The sequence below is a fragment of the Oncorhynchus nerka genome, linkage group LG9b (assembly GCF_034236695.1).
Source record: "Oncorhynchus nerka isolate Pitt River linkage group LG9b, Oner_Uvic_2.0, whole genome shotgun sequence".
NCBI lineage: Eukaryota > Metazoa > Chordata > Actinopteri > Salmoniformes > Salmonidae > Oncorhynchus > Oncorhynchus nerka.
The window spans coordinates 21,946,860-21,965,744 of NC_088424.1; the positions used below are offsets into that span (position 1 = coordinate 21,946,860).

The window sequence follows — 18,885 nt, forward strand, 5'->3', positions numbered from 1 at the left end:
ATTTCTCCACACTTCAGCCAAACTATGCACTTGCACTTATCCACTGTCATGGATTTAAAAGCAATGGATTGGTGTTAAGCATTGTCTGGAGGGACTTCCCACCATTGTTAAATGGGAAGTGTGCAAGTGCACACTTTAGGAGAAGGGTGGAGAGTTGGGACGTAGCCTTTATCCTCCTCCAGATAAGAGGCCCTGCAGAAACCTCACACCTCTAAAGGCCTTCAGACTATTACTGTTATGTCATTTACACTGAAATATCAACAAATATAGTGCATTCGGAAAGTATTCAGACCCCTTCAATTTTTCCACATTTTGTTACGTTGCAGCCTTATTTTGGATGGATTAAACAACAAACATCCTCATCAATCTACACCCAACACCCCATAATGACAAAGCAAAAACAGGTTTTTAGAAATGTGCATTTCTGAATACTTTCGAATGCACTGTACATCTTGACTCAATGGTAGACGATTAGCCAAGCAAGACTAGCATGCACAAAGACTGTAAATCAAAATAAGATGCAAACAACCAATACTCCTCTACTTGTCTATCAGGGCACAAGGCGAGACCCAGATGCAGACACAGGAGGCAGTTGGTTGGACTCTTAGATGTTTATTGATCCAAAAAGGGCTCGGCAAGAGAATGGTCGTGGACAGGCAAAAGGTCACAACCAGTTCAGCGTCCAGTAGGTACAGTGTGGCAGGCGGGCTCGAAGTCAAGGCAGGCTGAATGGTTGGGCAGGCAGGTACAGAGTCCGAGAAACACGCACGGGTCAAAACTATAGCAAAAAGAGAATAGAGAAGGCAGGAGCACGGGAAAAACACAGTGGTTGACTTGGACACACAAGACAAACTGGCACAGGGAGACAGGAAACACAGGGATAAATACACTAGGGGGAAAAAAGTGACACCTGAAGGGGGTGGACAATCAAGGACAAGTGACACTTGTTCATATAACCTACCTGATACATGTCTGCATTAAGTGGCAGGAAGTACACAATATTATCGGATATCATTTTGGACAACCTGAAAATGTCAAAAGTATTAACAGTTAAGGAAAACAACTGTGTCTGTTAGAGGGCATTTCAAGTCTTCCACAACAATATAATAGAATGCTACAATGCGTGTAAATAGTTAAATACTAGTGAAATATAAAAGATAGCTAACTTACTTTGTCCAGCAAAGAACAGCCCACCAACAAAACCAACAGTGCATCCCAAGTTCCTGCCTTTACATTCACTCCTAGCTAGTTAGCCATCATACTGCTTGCCCTGTCACTGTCTGTCTCTGCCTCTCTGCCTCTCTGCGCCTCTGCGTGCCAGAAGAGGAAAGAACTTATCCCAGCCATGAAAGCGGCCAGAGCAAGAGGGGGCATTTCTTACATACGCTATGACAGGCTCATTGTCCACCCTCCCTACCAAAAAGCCTGGAGTGGATGAGAGCCAAGCCTATGGGTTCGTAGCTTCAACCCTGCAGCACACTCTTAACACACACACCAACTGATTCATGAACTGTTGAATGTATACTTTTTTCTCTTGCTTTGACTGCTCTTTTCCACATTATATCTTTCTCAGATAAGCTACTCAGGAAAGGGCTGGAAATAGCCCATATTCATATATTTAGCCTTAGAAATAAGGTTAATGAAATCAATAACTCACTAACATTCATACACTACATGGTCAAAAGTATGTGGACACATGCTTGTCGAAAATCTCATTCCAAAATCATGAGCATTATTATGGAGTAGCCCCACCCCGCTGTGCTGCTAGAACAGCCTCCACTCTTCTGGAAAGGCTTTACACTGCATGTTGAAATATTGCTACAGGGACTTCCTTCTATTCAGCCACAAGAGCATTAGTGAGGTCGGACACTGATGTTGGGCAATTAGGCCTGGCTCGCAGTCGGCGTTCCAATTCATCCCAAAGTTGTTCGATGGGGTAAAGGTCAGTGTGCAGGCTAGTCAAGTTCTTCCACACCAATCTCGACAAACCATTTCTGTATGGACCACTTTCTGCACGGGGGCATTGTCATGCTGAAACAGGAAAGGGTCTTCTCCAAACTGTCGCTACAAAGTTGAAAGCTAAGAACTGTCTAGAATGTAGTGTTAAGATTCCCCTTCACTGGAACTAAGGGGCCAGCCCAAACAATGAAAAACAGCCCCAGACCATTATTCCTGTTCTCCTGGCATCCGCCAAACTGATTCATCCCTCTCGAGAACGCATTTCTACTGCTCCAGAGTCCAATGGAGGTGAGCTTTACACCACTATAGCCGACATTTGGCATTGTGTATGGTGATCTTAGGCTTGTGTGCGGCTGCTCTGCCATGGAAACCTATATCATGAAGCTCCCATGAACAGTTCTTGTGCTGACGTTGCTTCCAGAGGCAGTTTGGAATTCGGTAGTGAGTGTTGCAACCGAGGTCAGACAATTTTTACGCACTATGCGCTTGTGCACTCGGCGGACACGTTCTGTGAGTTTGTGTGGCCTACCACTTTGAAGCTGAGCCGTTGTTGCTCCTAGACATTTCCACTTCACAATAACAGCACTTACCATTGACGGGGCAGCTCTAGCAGGGCAGAAATTTGACAAACTGACTTGTTGGAAAGGTGCCATCCTATGACAGTGCCCGGGTGAAAGTCACTGAGCTCTTCAGGACGGGCCATTCTACTGCCAATGTTTGTCTATGGAGATTGCATGGCCGTGTGCTCGATTTATACACCTGTCTGCAACAGGTGTGGCTGAAATAGCTGAATCCACTAATCTGAAGAGCTGTCCACATACCTTTGTATATATAGTGTATATTAGCCACTTCTGAGACTCATTTCGATATTTAATTTGATGACAAAGCAGCAGCAATACAAGGATATAACATCTATAGAAAATACAGGAATGCTTACGTGGGAGGTGTTGCTGAAAATATTCAGAGCCATATCCCTGTAATGCTTATGGGGGAGGAGTTGCTGTATATATTCAGAGCCATATCCCTGTAATGCTTGGAGAAGATCTTATGTCAAGTGTTATTGAAGTGTTGTGGTTGCAGGTTCACCTGGCACATCTAAAGCTTTTTATTTTGTGGTGTTGCTATAGGCCAGTGCTCACATTCAGTATCTAAATAATGTGTGTGAAATGCTTGATCGTGTATGCGATGTAAACAGAAAGGTCTACTTTCATGGGGACCTGAATATTGACTGGTTTTCATCTGTAACCAGTGCCTGTAACCTGGTTCAGGTTATTAAGCAACGTACCAGGGTGTTTACAAACACTACAGGAACAAGATCATCCACATGTATTGATCACATTTTTACTAATACTGTAGCATACCCATTGGATGCAGTGATCACAATATAGTGCCTATATCCAGGAGAGCCAACGATCCAAAAGCTGGGCCTAAAATAGTGTATAAGAGATAGTACAAAATAATTAGCTGTGACTCTTATGTGGATGATATTTGTTGGTCTGATGTGATTAATAAGGAGCACCCAGACGCTGCACTGAATGAAGTTATGGAATTACTTCTTCCAATTATTGATAAACATGCACCTGTTAAGAAACTGACTGTTAGAACTGTTAAGGCTTCATGGATTGACGAGGAATTGAAAAAATGTACGGTTGAAAGAGATGGGGCAAAAGGAGTGGCTAGTAAGTCTGTCTGCACATCTGACTGGCTGACTTACTGCAAATGGAGAAATAATGTGTCTGAACTCAACAAAAAGAAGAAAAAACTGTATTATGAAGCCAAGATCAATGATATAAAAATTGATGGGAAAAAAAACATTGGAGTACTTTAAATTAAATTATGGGCACAAAGACAAATTCAATTCCATCTTTCATCGAATCAGATGACTTACTCATCAAAATCATTTGATGTTGCCAATTATTTTAACGATAACTTAATTGGCAAAGTGGGCAAACCTAAGCAGAAAATGCCAACAAACAGTGAGCCATCGTACTCATGCATAAAAAAACATATAATCAAAAGAAAAGCATTGTAAGTTTGAATTTTGTAAAGTTAGTGTGGGAGAGGTGGAAAAATTATGAATAAATGACAAACCTCCTGGAATTGACAACTTCGATGGAAAGCTACTTGGGATGGTAGGGTTACCTACTCCTATACCCACTCCTTTCTGTCATATCTTTAATCTGAGTCTAGAGGAAAGTATTTGTCCTCAGGCCTCGAGGGAAACCAAAAGTCATTCCACTTACCCAAGAGTGGTAAAGCTCCCTTCACTGGTTCTAACAGCAGACCTATCAGCTTGGTGCCAGCTCTTGGCAAACAGTTGGAAAAAACTGTGTTTGACCAAATACTATGCTATTTCTCTGTAAACAAATTAATACCAGACTTTCAGCATGCTTATAGAGTAGGGCATTCAACATGTGCTGCACTGACACAAATGACTGATGATTGGCTGAAACAAATTGATAATAAGATGATTGTGGGCACTAGCTGTACTGTTAGATTTCAGAGCAGCCTTCGATATTATTTACCATAACCGGTTGTTGAGAAAATGTGTTAGTTAGTTTTCTCAACCTCAGCCATATCATGGATTCAGAGCTTTCTTTAATGTAAGCTTCTTGAAATGTCAAACATGCAAAGTGGGGTGTACCGCAGGGCAGCTCTGTTGGCCCTCTACTCTTTTCTATTTTTACCAATGACCTGCCACTGGCATTAAACAAAGCATGTGTGTCCATGTATGCTGATGATTCAACAATATACGCATCAGCAACCACAGCTAATGAAGTCACTGAAACCATTAACAAAATGTTGCATGTAGTTTTGGAATGGGTGGCCAGTAATAAACTGGTCCTGAACATCTCTAAAACTAAGAGCATTGTATTTGGTACAGATATTTCCATAAGTTTTAGACCTCAGCTTAATCTGGTAATGAATGGTGTGGCTGTTAAACAAGTTGAAGAGACTAAATAACTTGGTGTAACGTTAGATTGTAAACTGTCATGGTGAAAACATATAGATTCAATGGTGGGGGAGTAGTCTGTCCGTAATTAAGAGATGCTCTGCTTTTTTGAAACCACACTCCACAAAGCAAGTCCTGCAGGCTCCTGTTTTATCTTATCTTGATTATTGTCCAGTACTATTGTCAGGTTCTGCAAAAAAATACCTAGTTAAGCTGCAGCTGACCCAGAATACAGAGGCATGTCTTGCTCTTCATCTGCCCGGGTTTCTACCGCTCTGCCCTGGCCTCAACCACTCTGCCCTGTTCTCAAAAGCCCTGCCTCGGTCTCTACCGCTCTGCCTCTACCTCTACCCCTCTGCCTCTACCTCTACCCTGCAATGCCCGGAGTGCTGGAGTCTGGCCCGTTGCCTGACTATAAAAGCCTGAGAGCAGCTACAACGAGAGGAAAAAAGGATATCCATCTGGAGCCATCATGCTCTTGATATCGAAGACGTCTGCGCTGAGGTAGTCTGAACACCACATCCCCACTAAGACGTGGTGCCAGCTTTAGGAAGTCTCCCTGCACAACGTCGATGTGCTCGGCCACCTCATAGACCTGGGCGTTGTGCTGGGCCAGGGCCAGACGCACTGGGTCGATGTCAATGGCTAGCACTACAAGGTGGAAGGGACAGGGAGGACAGAGAGTCAGACACACAGGGAGTACCACTCAGGACAATAACTTTTAACCTATAGGATATAACAAGGGCCCAGATATTTTCCTGGTCACATCACAGGGTCAGGAAAAACTCTCGCCCTATCTATAAAGACAAATGCAGATACAGTATAAGCAAAAATATCTAAAGTTTATATCAAACATTGATGTACCTCTCTTCACAGTGAGGGCAAACTGGATGGCATTGCCTCCCACTCCACAGAAGGTGTCTATGAGTGGAAACTGTGGTCGGCTATCTTCTCTGGGGTGACGGAGAACCAGGCCTCTGTACATACACAGACAGACAGACGGGCGGACACATTTTCACATGGACGGACAGACAGACAGAGACAATTAATATATATTCTAATTTCTGTAATTTTACTATAATACAAGGCAAATTAAGTGCATTTTAATAAATCAGAATTTGGGGGGTTTTGCAAAGAGAAATCCTGTAGGTGTCCCCATTGCCCAGCATAGCCACCAGGGGTCAGACAAGTGTCAAATGGTTTTGTTCAAACTGCCATTCTGATATTCAAGCCAAGTCCAGAAATATAATATATAATCTAGTTGATTTATTTTGTGAGCTCATGAAGTCATGCTAGTGCCATGCGCAACTTCACCAAAAGAACCAAAACACTATCAGTGAGAGTTACATTTCAAAACAGCTGTCATTCACAACATTTTACTGCAGGCAAAATACTAATATTAGGCCTGCTGGAATATAAAGTGGATGTGGATTTGCCATCACAACAGGAAAAGCCTAGTTATGATTATACTATACAAGACAACACAAAAAGTATTCAAGAAGTATGCTGTGGATATTGAGATATATTAGACTATGTGGAGAGACTGGGATGCTTCATAGACCACGTCCTCCTGTCTCCCCTCGGAGACCCCTAGACCATCTGCCATCGTTCTCTAACTGAGTCTAGCAGTCATTGCTGTTCTCTGTTCCGCTGCTTGTTTTCACAGCCTCCTCAGAGAATAAACACCTGTTAAGCCAAACAATGATGGGAGTGGTCTCTACTTGTTTTTAGCGCTTCACGTCTCTCACTCTTTTATTATGCCTTCCTTCCCATCCATCCTGAGAAAAGTGACTGAGGAGAGGACTAACTTTACTGGGGCTCAAGGGAGGGTCCAAACAAAATATTGAGCTCATGCATTCCCCTAATGTCTATTGGCAACTATGTCTATGGGCGACTAGTTAGCGTTGTATTCTCAAACAGATCTTGAAGGGAAGACAACATCACGTCGGAAGTTTTAAAACCGAGCTACATCACTTCAGTCCCAGAAGACTAGACTACCCCTCTTCACAATCTGCTATCTATCATTAGCCAGGCACTGCTACACATGATGAAGCTGTACAGGCACTTTCTCAGACTTTACCCCTATGACTAATTGAGCAATAGACACCATAGGAATCTGATAGGAGTAGGTTGTAATCTGCAGTGGGTTTCAGCCATGCTACGGTATGTGTCCAGGCTCTTCTCTGTTGACATGAATAATTGAATAGTTATGAAGGCTCTGATCTCGTTTTCAAACAGAATTCAGAATGCTCTGTGAAAGACTTCTTATTTGAGCTAGGTAGACTAAAGACATATTAGTCATAATACTTTGGAGAATAGGGAGATTCGGAAGGATGAGATAGGCTCTCTGATAACCGATAAACTCTTTCCCAGATAGGTTGGAGAAGGCCGTCAGTGAGGTATAAACTGAGCTTTAAAAAAAAAAACTTTTATAACCCTACTAACAGTAGGTGGGGATGCTATGCCTCTGCTTAGAACTATAAGTATAAATATAAGACATCTAAAATAACTTATATCCAGCTCAGGGCTCCAGCTATGCATTTGGTTTGCTAACCTTCTAGCTAAATGTCAAGATAAAGCTCCTTGGTTACAATAGACATAATTGTTTTTTTTTGTTTTGGTGAAATAGTGCCCCTGGTTTTTTCCGGTAATGCCGTATTCCCTGGTATGGTACAGAAATGGTATGAAAATCTGATACCGCCCAACCCTAACTAACAGTATGAATATTTGTCATTCTAGAGTACAAGGTTGCTTTTATTTCTGCTATAGTCTCTGCTCTTTTTGTTGGGAGAGAGATTTGATTTAGAATTTATTATCTCTTTTAATCCTCATTTGGACTAATCTTCCAAGAGTCCTTAAACATTCAAATACAATTTATAATACGATCTGATTTTCACATATAACACACTGTTACAAACATACATAATACACTGACATATTGACCAGATAAATACTCTAACATTCTGAAAATATAGAGTGATTCCTTCATCGACCCTAGTTCCGCACAACCTTCCAATGTATTATATTTTAAATGGTTCTACAGTATTCTATGAATTTATATGTTGAAATGTTTCTGGTTTTCTCCGATAAATGATTAAATCTCTTTATTGCTCTAAATTGAAATGTTATTTTGCCTATTTCTCTTTTCTGTCTGGATAACACAGATGATGGACACTATATTCCTAGTATTTACTTAATGTCTGTCTCTTACCAACTGATTACTGTTGTGAATAGAGTTTGGCTGTTTTAAATGGTGTACATTGTGAAATAAAATAAGCATGTTTTTTTTCTCAATTATCTTGTTGATTGATGACCAACCAAGAGCATTGAGCATGACTCCAACAGAATAACCATATATCCACCTTTAAACAATCCTTGCTGCTTTGTTCTGTTCAATCTGCAGCCTCCTAATTTCACTTGCTGATGCATTTTCCCCAGACCACAGAACAGTAGTTTACCCACTCCCTGATATTTCCCAGATCTACTTGTAGAGCTTGCTGAACCTGTTGAATTAATTGTCTTGCTGTATAAAATTGTAGCATTATCTGGAAATATAGTAGGTTGAGTTTCAGATAAGGCATAAGCAAGGTCGTTGGTATATATTGAGTAAAGAATTGTCCCAAGGCAGCTGCCCTGCAGTATTCCACAGTTAAAAGCATGAGGGGAAGAAAACAACCCATTGATATAGGAGGACTGTTTCCTGACAGTTAGATATTACTGTACCCAATTCCATGCTGCCTCCTTAAAAACATAATGCGATAATTCTGTCAAAAGTATTTCATGATCCACTAAATCAAATGCTGCACTAAAATCTAAAAATAGTACACCCACAAACCTGCCATTATTCATAGCATTAAGCCACTGGTCAGTCATGTCAACCAATGCAGTGGTAGTGGAACTTTTTTTGCGATAAGCATGCTTATTGGCTGTAATCAGATCATTCTTTTCCATGTACTCCCATATTTGTCTACTCACAATACCCTCCAATATCTTACTGGGTGAAGGGAGTAGACTAATTGGTCGACTATTGGCAGGAGTAATGGGTTCTTTGCTGTCTTTCGGAATAGGACACAGTTTAGCATGCTTCCATACATTTGTAAATGTCCCCTTTTCCAGTTACCAATTAAATATATATTTCAGTGGAGCTGCAATCTGGGGCGCAGCATAGCGAAGTAAAAAATTGTCCAAAAGATCATAACCTATAGATTTACCATCGGGCAATGACTTTAACACCTCTACTGATACCATTTGTAGACTAAAATAGCAGGTGTTTTTGCTCATGATATGATCATCAATCCATTGGACAGTTGCTTGTTTGGGAGAATGGGTGTTTACATTATCGCTCAGTAAATTCATTTTCTTTGTAAAAAATAAATAAATCTGCAAAATGATTGGCAATGTCAGCTGGTTTTGTTATTATTCTCCCGTCAACCTCCACACTAGATGGACATGATGAGATAGATGTTCCAAGTAGGCCCTTAACTGTATTCCATACCTTTCTACAATCATTTTTTACAATCAATAAAATATTTTTTGTAAAATAATGTTTTTTTCTTACGATTGAATTTAACTGCATAATTATGTAGTATTCTATAATTCTGTTAATCAATTTCCAGTTTAGATTTGGCTGCTAAGACTCTTGCCATATTATTTGAGAAAATGCCTCAGGCAGTTAATCATCAATCCATGGAGATAGACGAGCCCCAACTGTACTCTTTCTTACTGGGGCATGATGATCCATTACCTCAGTGAGCAAATCAATAAAACATTCTTTAGCGTGATTTAAATCATCCTCTAGATAACTCAGCTCCCAGGGTACAGCGGCCAAATCATTTTTGAAATAGCTCATGATTAAATGTTTTAAAATTTCTCTTGACCATAGTTATGGTCACAATATTATGGTCTGTCCAGCCCACTGGCATTGATCTGGCTTTTAAGCATTGCAATAGTATATTACAGAATATCAGATCAATGCATGTGTCTGAACGATGACCCAACTTAGTTGATGATCTAGTAGTATAATGAATCATTTGTTTCAAACCACAGCTCTCGGAATATATCATTAATTTAGTTATATTTGAATTATTATGATCCTTCCAATGTATATTAAAATCACCCAATATAAATACATCTCTGTTACTATTTGTGGCCTGGTCAAACACAGTGCATAAGTCATCCAGATAGGACACCTTAGAGCTCGGAGGTCTATACACACATCCTACTAATATGGGTGCCTGGTGAGGCAGATGTACTTGAGCCCATAGTGCCTCTATTTGACCTACATTAAGGTCATCCCTTCTCTTAAAGGGTATATGATTCTGAATGTACAGTGCTACACCCCCGCCATTCCTATTCCTGTCCCTTCTCCGTAGACTATATCCATGATTCCTGTCCCTTCTCAGTAGACTATATCCATGATTCCTGTCCCTTCTCAGTAGACTATATCCATGATTCCTGTCCCTTCTCAGTAGACTATATCCATGATTCCTGTCCCTTCTCAGTAGACTATATCCATGATTCCTGTCCCTTCTCAGTAGACTATATCTATGATTCCTGTCCCTTCTCAGTAGACTATATCTATGATTCCTGTCCCTTCTCAGTAGACTATATCTATGATTCCTGTCCCTTCTCAGTAGACTATATCCATGATTCCTGTCCCTTCTCCATAGACTATATCCATGATTCCTGTCCCTTCTCAGTAGACTATATCCATGATTCCTGTCCCTTCTCAGTAGACTATATCTATGATTCCTGTCCCTTCTCAGTAGACTATATCTATGATTCCTGTCCCTTCTTCTATATCTATGATTCCTGTCCCTTCTCAGACTATATCTATGATTCCTGTCCCTTCTCAGTAGACTATATCCATGATTCCTGTCCCTTCTCAGTAGACTATATCCATGATTCCTGTCTCTTCTCAGTAGACTATATCCATGATTCCTGTCCCTTCTCAGTAGACTATATCCATGATTCCTGTCCCTTCTCAGTAGACTATATCTATGATTCCTGTCCCTTCTCAGTAGACTATATCCATGATTCCTGTCCCTTCTCAGTAGACTATATCCATGATTCCTGTCTCTTCTCAGTAGACTATATCCATGATTCCTGTCTCTTCTCAGTAGACTATATCCATGATTCCTGTCCCTTCTCAGTAGACTATATCCATGATTCCTGTCCCTTCTCATTATCCATGATTCCTGTCTCTTCTCAGTAGACTATATCCATGATTCCTGTCCCTTCTCAGTAGACTATATCCATGATTCCTGTCCCTTCTCAGTAGACTATATCCATGATTCCTGTCTCTTCTCAGTAGACTATATCCATGATTCCTGTCCCTTCTCCGTAGACTATATCCATAGATGTTCATTTTCCCATCATGTACAGATGCATCCAAATGTGTTTCGGTCAAAGCTATAATATGAATATTATTTATGTTGACCAAGTTAAAAACCTAGTGTATTTTGTTAGGTAGGCCACATACATTAACCTGAGCTATATGCAGCCCTTTCCTTGTCAAGTGGAGATCAATAGAGCATGTATTCATTATAGTTGAAGTTGTAATGATACACTATAACACACAAACTCTGATTTAAATAATGGATTAAAATAGCCAGGGAGTTACTCTAGAGTCCCAATACAGTTGGATTAAAATAGCCAGGGAGTTACTCTAGAGTCCTGATACAGTTGCCTGTTGATATAATGTTTATCCATCACCAAGGAGACTCGTTGATTCCGGGAACGCTTTCCCTTCATGATGGGATATCCGTGGGGAAGTGATCATTCATTCCAAAATCAGTGTGTCTGAGTTTTCTGCCCCAGCTCTTCACCATTTGCTTACAATGTTCACAACATGCAACAGCCCTGGGCCTTTTCCCAGAGGCCTTACTCATTCTATGGACTCTGGAGACAGTGACTTTACGCACGACATCTGTGGGCAGTTTTAGTTGAGTTGACATAAAGTCTCAGACAGTGTCCTCACAGCTTTTGCTGTTGTCATTCTCTGGCATCCCTGAACATATTAGTTTCCCCATATTGATTGACACTGTACATCAAGCAATGTTTCTTTAAGTTGTTTGTTCTCCCTTTGCACCACCTCCACCTTGCTATGAATAGAGTCTACAGTACCTTTCAGCTCCACCTTGCTATGAATAGAGTCTACAGTACCTTTCAGCTCCACCTTGCTATGAATAGAGTCTACAGTACCTTTCACCTCCACCTTGCTATGAATAGAGTCTACAGTACCTTTCAGCTCCACCTTGCTATGAAGAGTCTACAGTACCTTTCAGCTCCACCTTGCTATGAATAGAGTCTACAGTACCTTTCAGCTCCACCTTGCTATGAATAGTCTACAGTACCTTTCAGCTCCACCTTGCTATGAATAGAGTCTACAGTACCTTTCAGCTCCACCTTGCTATGAATAGAGTCTACAGTACCTTTCAGCTCCACCTTGCTATGATTAGAGTCTACAGTACCTTTCAGCTCCACCTTGCTATGAATAGAGTCTACAGTACCTTTCAGCTCCACCTTGCTATGAATAGAGTCTACAGTACCTTTCAGCGCAGTGTTCTCTTTCCTTAGATCATCAATCTGACATTAGCTGAATTATAGACCGGCACATAATGCATTGATGTCCTCTCGTAACATATCAAGTTTGGCAAGCCTTTTATTGATGAATTTCAACAAGTCAACATCCATATCTGTAAACCACTCCCCACTCACGCCCTCTTGCTTGTGGATGGTTTTATGCCATCGTTGATACCGCTTGGCCAACTTGGCTTTGGTTTGTTGATTGGGTTTGTTGTCCTTAACAGTGTTTGAATCCTCCGAAACCAGCGACAATTTTTCTTTGAGTGCATAAGTATCTCTCGTCAATGAATCGTTCAAGCTCTTCAATGGATTCTCAATCATCCAGCGTGTTTACAGGAAGAATAAAACAACCATGTATCTTTCTGGATCTGTACAGGCCGTCGGCAGATACACCCCCCCCAAAAAAAAAAATACGATTGTGTATTCACTAGGACTGTTATATGGAACAGTTCCTGCAAACCAATGGAGAGAAGAGCCAAATCGAGCACAGCTCCCAGGGAGGAGAAACTGACAGGTGGGCAGATGCACTCGGAACAGAACCTGTGACACCTGTTTCAGCTGCAGTAAACTAAGTAAAGGAAAGGAGAGACTCGAGAGTCATGAAAGAGTTGCTCTGCTGGGAGACAGGGAGAGAGCCTGATGCTGTCATGTCATGTGACACAGGGTGAGGTGTGCTTCACCGGCGTCAGCACTTCTCCCTACAGACAGGAAGCGGAGTGCCCTGTCTGCCAGCCAGCAAATCCATGCACTCACTACACCACCATCTCAACCTCCCTGCCTCTCTTTCCCTCTGCTTCTCTGAAAACAACATGATGTTAAACTTCAAGAGCAGCCAAACTGTAGCTTTTACCTTGGACATAACAGCCATTTGTTTCTCAACTGGAGAGAAAGATAACATTCAGTCACCTTGAGGCAAATCCTTTTCTTTTCAGAATAAAGTGCATTCCTGAATCACATTTGACAACACTCCATTTGGGCTGCACGAATAGAAGTGGTTGGAAGACCACAATAGTTGTTCTCAAACTAGAGAAATATTAACACGGTAACAACAATAATAACGTAAAGTCATTCCAAAATACCACTAACCCTTTCTGCCTGAGCCTGTATGAAGAAATCGGTTGTGTTTCCTGAAGTGTGTGTGTGTGTTCGGTTTGCTCTGTGACTCAACTTGTTCCAATTTGATGCCCTCATCGAACCAGGAGAAGAGCCGGTAGCGCTGGGCCCAGTACTTAGCCAGCTCAGGCTCCACTGCAATCTCAGCTGGCATCACTCCACATTTCTCTGTTTTCTTGGTATTATTGTTCTTCTTTTTCTTCCCGGTAGCCTCTGGAAATAGGTTGTGCAAAAGTTGTACAAAACTTCTACAATCAAACAAGAAATAAACTAACGTAGATCTGACATGAATTGTTTATGAAGAAACCCCGGGTTAGAAAAAGGTCTAAACCGGCTGTTGACGCAAACTCACCTGTGTTATTGTGTTCAGGTGCTCCGGGAACTAAGTAGTCTGGTATGTCCAGTGAGTACACCTCTCTTCTGAATTGAATCTCATCATCCTCTTCATCTTCTATTCTGGTGAAGAGGTTCTGATGAGAGGGTTGCTCAGTACTATCCAACTCCAGAGGGGTATTCCTCTCTGAACTTTCTGGAGGAACCTCTGAACCTGAAGACAGATCAGGACATGTGATCTGCAAGTACAAGACACAAACATGAGCAATAAACACTACATCAACAGAGAAGCATGACAAGTTTGACAACAAAATAATACTTTACAATCGGCTTAATTCGTGCTGAAGTCATTTCTACTGGGCCTGCTGGATGATGGAGCCATTTGCTGCAGACAGTAAAAACAGCAAGTCTTGCCCAGAAGATCAATTCAGTGAGCTCATACAGAGAGAGAAGTGGAAAAGCACTGCATTTAAGACCTCCCACAGTGTGACACTACTTTATAATGTCTCAACTCAGTGCCAACTCAGTAGAAACACACGGATATCTTCTTCAATGGTGGGGGAACCTATAACTGTAGGTAAAGAGAGTCATTAAGTTTCTCCTTGTTTGAAGTGCTGTTTGTGCACACTCAAGTACTTTGACAAGTTTCAATTTCTTTGGGATAAAACAAATCCAGCACAGTCAGCAAACAGAGAAAAGCAGCATTTCCTAGCTTCTCTATTATGGTGTGAATAAGCATCTGAGTTTATAGCAACTAACTGAACCCTCTGAAGGTCAGCCAGTGATGTGAACTTCCTCTACATCAGCCGTCCAAAGGTAGTCTTACCAATGAAATGTGACTGACTCAAATACGCGGATGATACATGAACTTTAAACAGCACGGCTACCCTTGAACCAGTGCAGTGTGCCGGCGCATTGTAAATAAATTCAGTCGGACGAAAACAGTGGCTGCACGTTTAAAGAGATGCAGTGTGTCAGAGGAGGGCAGCACTGACAGGGAGGGGTTGGGGGGGATAGGAGGGGCTCCTGTGGAGTCTTGGCTGCTCTCCCATTCTCTCCTCTGCCAGCGGACACTGAGTGAACACTAAGGCTGAGGCTACAGGCAGCTGAGTTAGACATGATGCGGACCTCTCTGACAAAGCTTCCCCCGGTGTCAACCACAGCACATCCTCCTCCTCACCACACTCATCCACTTGCTAGTCAGAAGCTGCTATGAACTGTGGGTGTGTGCTATAACTACCCAGCTACCACCTGGTTACTCAACCCTGCGGCCCTATATACATGGAATCACTGGTCACTTTAATGTTTACATACTGATTTACTCATTTCATATGTATATACTCTATTCTATTCTACTGTATTTTAGTCAATGCCACTCTGACATTGCTCGTCCTAATATTAATATATTTCTTAACTAGGTTATTTTACTTCAGATTTGTGAGCATTGTTGTGAATTGTTAGATACTGCTGCAGTGTTGGAGCTAGGAACACAAGCATTTTGCTACACCCACAATAACATCTGCTAAATATGTGTATGTGACCAATACAATTTGATTTGATTTGATTAAAAGGGAGGCTGACAATTGGTATTGCTGTCAAAAATCATTTCAGAATAATTGGTCAAATGTTTACAAGGCTTACTTTTTGAAAGGTCTTGCTCAGCTTGGGCTCTGTGGCATCTCCCTCTTCAGTAAAGAAAGTGTGCTTGTTGATGTGGCAGGATGCTCTCCTATCGCCATGTAGCTTCCTATTCCTCCCAGCCTTCCCACCCTGGTGGTGACTGGGGCTTAAACTTCAGCACACTCTCAAACCTAATACACCAAAACATGAAAAGAGATTGATTATGTGAGACTGTCCTCTTAGAATGTCATACAGATAACTGGTCTCTGTTCGAAATGGCACCCTATTCCCACATACTGTAAAAGTGCACTACCTTTTGACCAGGCTGGTCAAAGGTTGTGCACTATATAGAGAATAGGGTGCCATTTGGGATGTAGCCCAAGTCTCATGTAGTAATGCTCACTAACATGGGGTCGTGGCTGCACTTTAATCACAGTTTATCCCAGGCTTCCTCTACAGACATCTGAGGGTTCTCCTCCACATCCAGTTCATGACGGTGTCAATCAATAGATCAGTAGACATCATTAGCCTAACAAACAATCACAATGATTGAACAAGGCTACATCCCAAATGGCACCCTATTCCCTATATAATGTACTACTTTTGACCAGAGCCCTATGGGGTGCCATTCGGGGGTGCGATTCATGCAGAACAATTTTGTTAAATCTCACAAATAATTGTGTAGGCTTAATCATATATCAGTCCCCAATACCAGCCTTTGGGTTGGAATGGACCATGTGATTCTTACTGATTTACATCTATACAGATTCTACAGAATCTATTTACAGAATCCTTGGTTAATTGAAACACGATGGAGTGTTTATCATTGGACATAAACATCTCCTTAGATCAAACTGAAATTGAAAAAGACAGTGGATAAGCACTTTCATTCCTTCCCCGGGCTGACACTTTTACATTCAATGCATCATAGTCAATATTTCAAACCTTTACAGCTTGAACCATAGTCCAATTCAAACCCATAGGAAAAAATATGTCAATCACTGTCAGCATATGGCAGTCAATTGAAGCAGTGATATTCAGTAATACTTTATTGGTTGAGCAATAGAGGACAATACTGAAAAATGCAGCAAGGTATGGATATATGGATAAATGATGTCATGTAGCTTACCTCCACTTTACTTTTGCAATTCTTCTATGTGGCGTTTCATCACCTTCACTATTAGATGCTCTTCTCTCACTTGATCCATTGTTATTTTTCCGGGAACACCCATCCTGTGTCTGGAGGGAAGAAACGTGTACATTCATTTATCCCTTCAACATTACATTCTACATTCATGTTTTCTGATCAAAAGGATAAAACAGGGAAAAGGAAGTCGGCATGTGGTATAAAACATTGCTACAAAGCCGGATAAAACAGATATACTATGCCATATAAATGAGGGCAGTGTCGTGTTGTATGGGATCAGTCACGGACAGGATGGAAAATCCCAGAGGAGAGGGAGACGTTGAGTCAGGCAGTGGTGCGCGCCACTGTTCTCTATGACAAGAAGAGCCATTAAAAATGCATGAGCCTGTGTCACATGGTCCTTTCATTCAAAAGGAACACATCTTTTGATAGTATGACGCATTAAGTACTCTGACAGAATCAATGCACAGTTTGGAAAAAGCCCAGAATTACAAGGACTAAAATACGTTTTTAAAAACGAGGTCTGTTGGACATAAAGTCATTTTGAGTAGAACATTGGGCTGCCTGGCTACTCTAATGACATTGTTAGGTTCTTGATATAATCATTCGGGAGATAGAAATCATTGCTATGTCAATATAGTTTCAGACTCCTCAACGATACAGAATGGTTGACTAAACTGAGAAACAGAAAAGGCATGTATATAGGTTGGTGGGGGGACTCACCTCTTGACTCAGTGGGCTTGGTGTTTGAGGAGGAAGCTCTTTTGCGATTACCACCATCACAAGGTTTATCATCATTTCCACTGACATGGTCTGCTTGCTGTTGGCCCTAATCACACTGGTCAGCTACCACTGACAAAAGTCTGCCCAATCAGATCGATCACTTCACTAGTGCCCGTCTGACTTCACTTCAGCCTTCCTCCAAACTCTGACTCCCCTGGGTCACGACAGGGAGTCGGCTCTCCATCGGCGCTGCTTGACTAGTCAATGACTATTGCCAATGCTTATATAAATGTGTCTATGTCTATCTCATCCACGGGCCCCAGAAGGAGTGTGTGAAGGCCCTAAAAAGTGGTCACCTCCTGGGCATCTCACCTGGAGGCGTGAGGGAAACCCTCCTCAGTGACGAGACCTATCCACTGCTCTGGGGGAAGAGAAAGGGCTTTGCACAAGTGGCTATCGATTCCAAAGTGGTACATATGGGTTTTTGTCTTCTGTCTTTGTTCTCACAGGATGTGTCCCAAATAGCACCCTATTCCCTATATAGTGCACTACTTTTGCCTGGGAGGGTGGAGGTTCTGCTTTTCCTCCTGGCCCCTCACTGAGATCAAATCAAATGCAACCTTGGTGCTTTCAACAGTGAAATCATTCTTCTCCACCTGGAGTGAAGGTGGATCTTCTTTATCCAAATTCTCAGGAGCTGCTTCCCAGTGGATGGCATTCTTCCTCATCAACTTTCTCCCCTTCAAGAGAGAGAGCATCGGAGCAACATGATCTTTTTTCTTTCTTTTAGGTGGACTCTATGGTGACGGACAGACATAGGCAATGTTTACTTGCTACTACGTACAGCTCTTTTCTGTGCAGAGGAACTTATGAACTCCACAGGCAGTCCTATGCTTGCCTTAAGTTGGGCTTCTTCATCGATCGGTCCATCCTCCTCTTCAGCCTCTTCATCTTCTGACAGCTCTTCTCCATGCTCATCCTCTGCCTCTGAGAGTGCAACAATAGGCAGAGTTACAGACAAAATCTTCAGTTTTCAAAGCTTGTGAAAAAGTCATCAAAATGCATGTCAATGTCAATCATTAAAATGTGTGAGGTATGTCCAATGATCTATACCAATTTACGATCCCTACACACCGGGAGAAATAGAAGATAGTGAAAAGTGAAAACAGTGCAACACAGTTGACATTGAGTGTTGTACTTGTTGTGAGCTAACTTACTTACTGTACAAAAGCTCTTGAGCACAATCAGTGTATCGTCCCATGATCATCTCCAGCCAAGCTCATTTGGCAAAAAATAATGTCGACAACCACATTCGATCTTCCATTATCAATCATCATGTGGTTCACACTTGCTATCCGATCAAATCCAGACATAAAATATACAAGCTAGCTAACATAAAGCCTATTCTACTGCAGTTCATTCCACGCAAGTTGTTTTGCCTCGATGACAT

The 18,885-nt window shown here is 41.7% G+C and overlaps 1 protein-coding gene across 5 annotated transcripts; it reads right to left on the reverse strand.

Moving 5' to 3' along the window:
- Positions 1–596: 596 nt before the first annotated feature.
- On the reverse strand, positions 597–18,860 carry LOC115114435 (trimethylguanosine synthase-like). 5 transcript variants are annotated; one of them, XM_065013430.1, is made up of 10 exons: positions 18,657–18,860; positions 17,436–18,422; positions 16,695–17,063; positions 15,587–15,756; positions 13,965–14,184; positions 13,668–13,825; positions 5,777–5,889; positions 5,370–5,563; positions 962–1,040; positions 597–778 (listed from the first exon to the last, which is right to left on the reverse strand). In XM_065013430.1, the coding sequence occupies exons 6-9, from the start codon at positions 13,688–13,690 to the stop codon at positions 1,035–1,037; spliced, it is 336 nt and encodes a 111-aa protein (XP_064869502.1). In that variant the 5' UTR covers positions 13,691–13,825; positions 13,965–14,184; positions 15,587–15,756; positions 16,695–17,063; positions 17,436–18,422; positions 18,657–18,860; the 3' UTR covers positions 597–778; positions 962–1,034. The 5 variants fall into 5 exon arrangements, with proteins under 5 accessions (XP_064869502.1, XP_064869503.1, XP_064869500.1 ...); XM_065013431.1 differs by having other exon boundaries at positions 18,653–18,860; XM_065013428.1 differs by lacking the exons at positions 597–778; positions 962–1,040 and having other exon boundaries at positions 5,375–5,563; positions 16,695–16,804; positions 16,950–17,063; ... (1 more) ...; positions 18,280–18,422; positions 18,657–18,745.
- Positions 18,861–18,885: the final 25 nt, after the last annotated feature.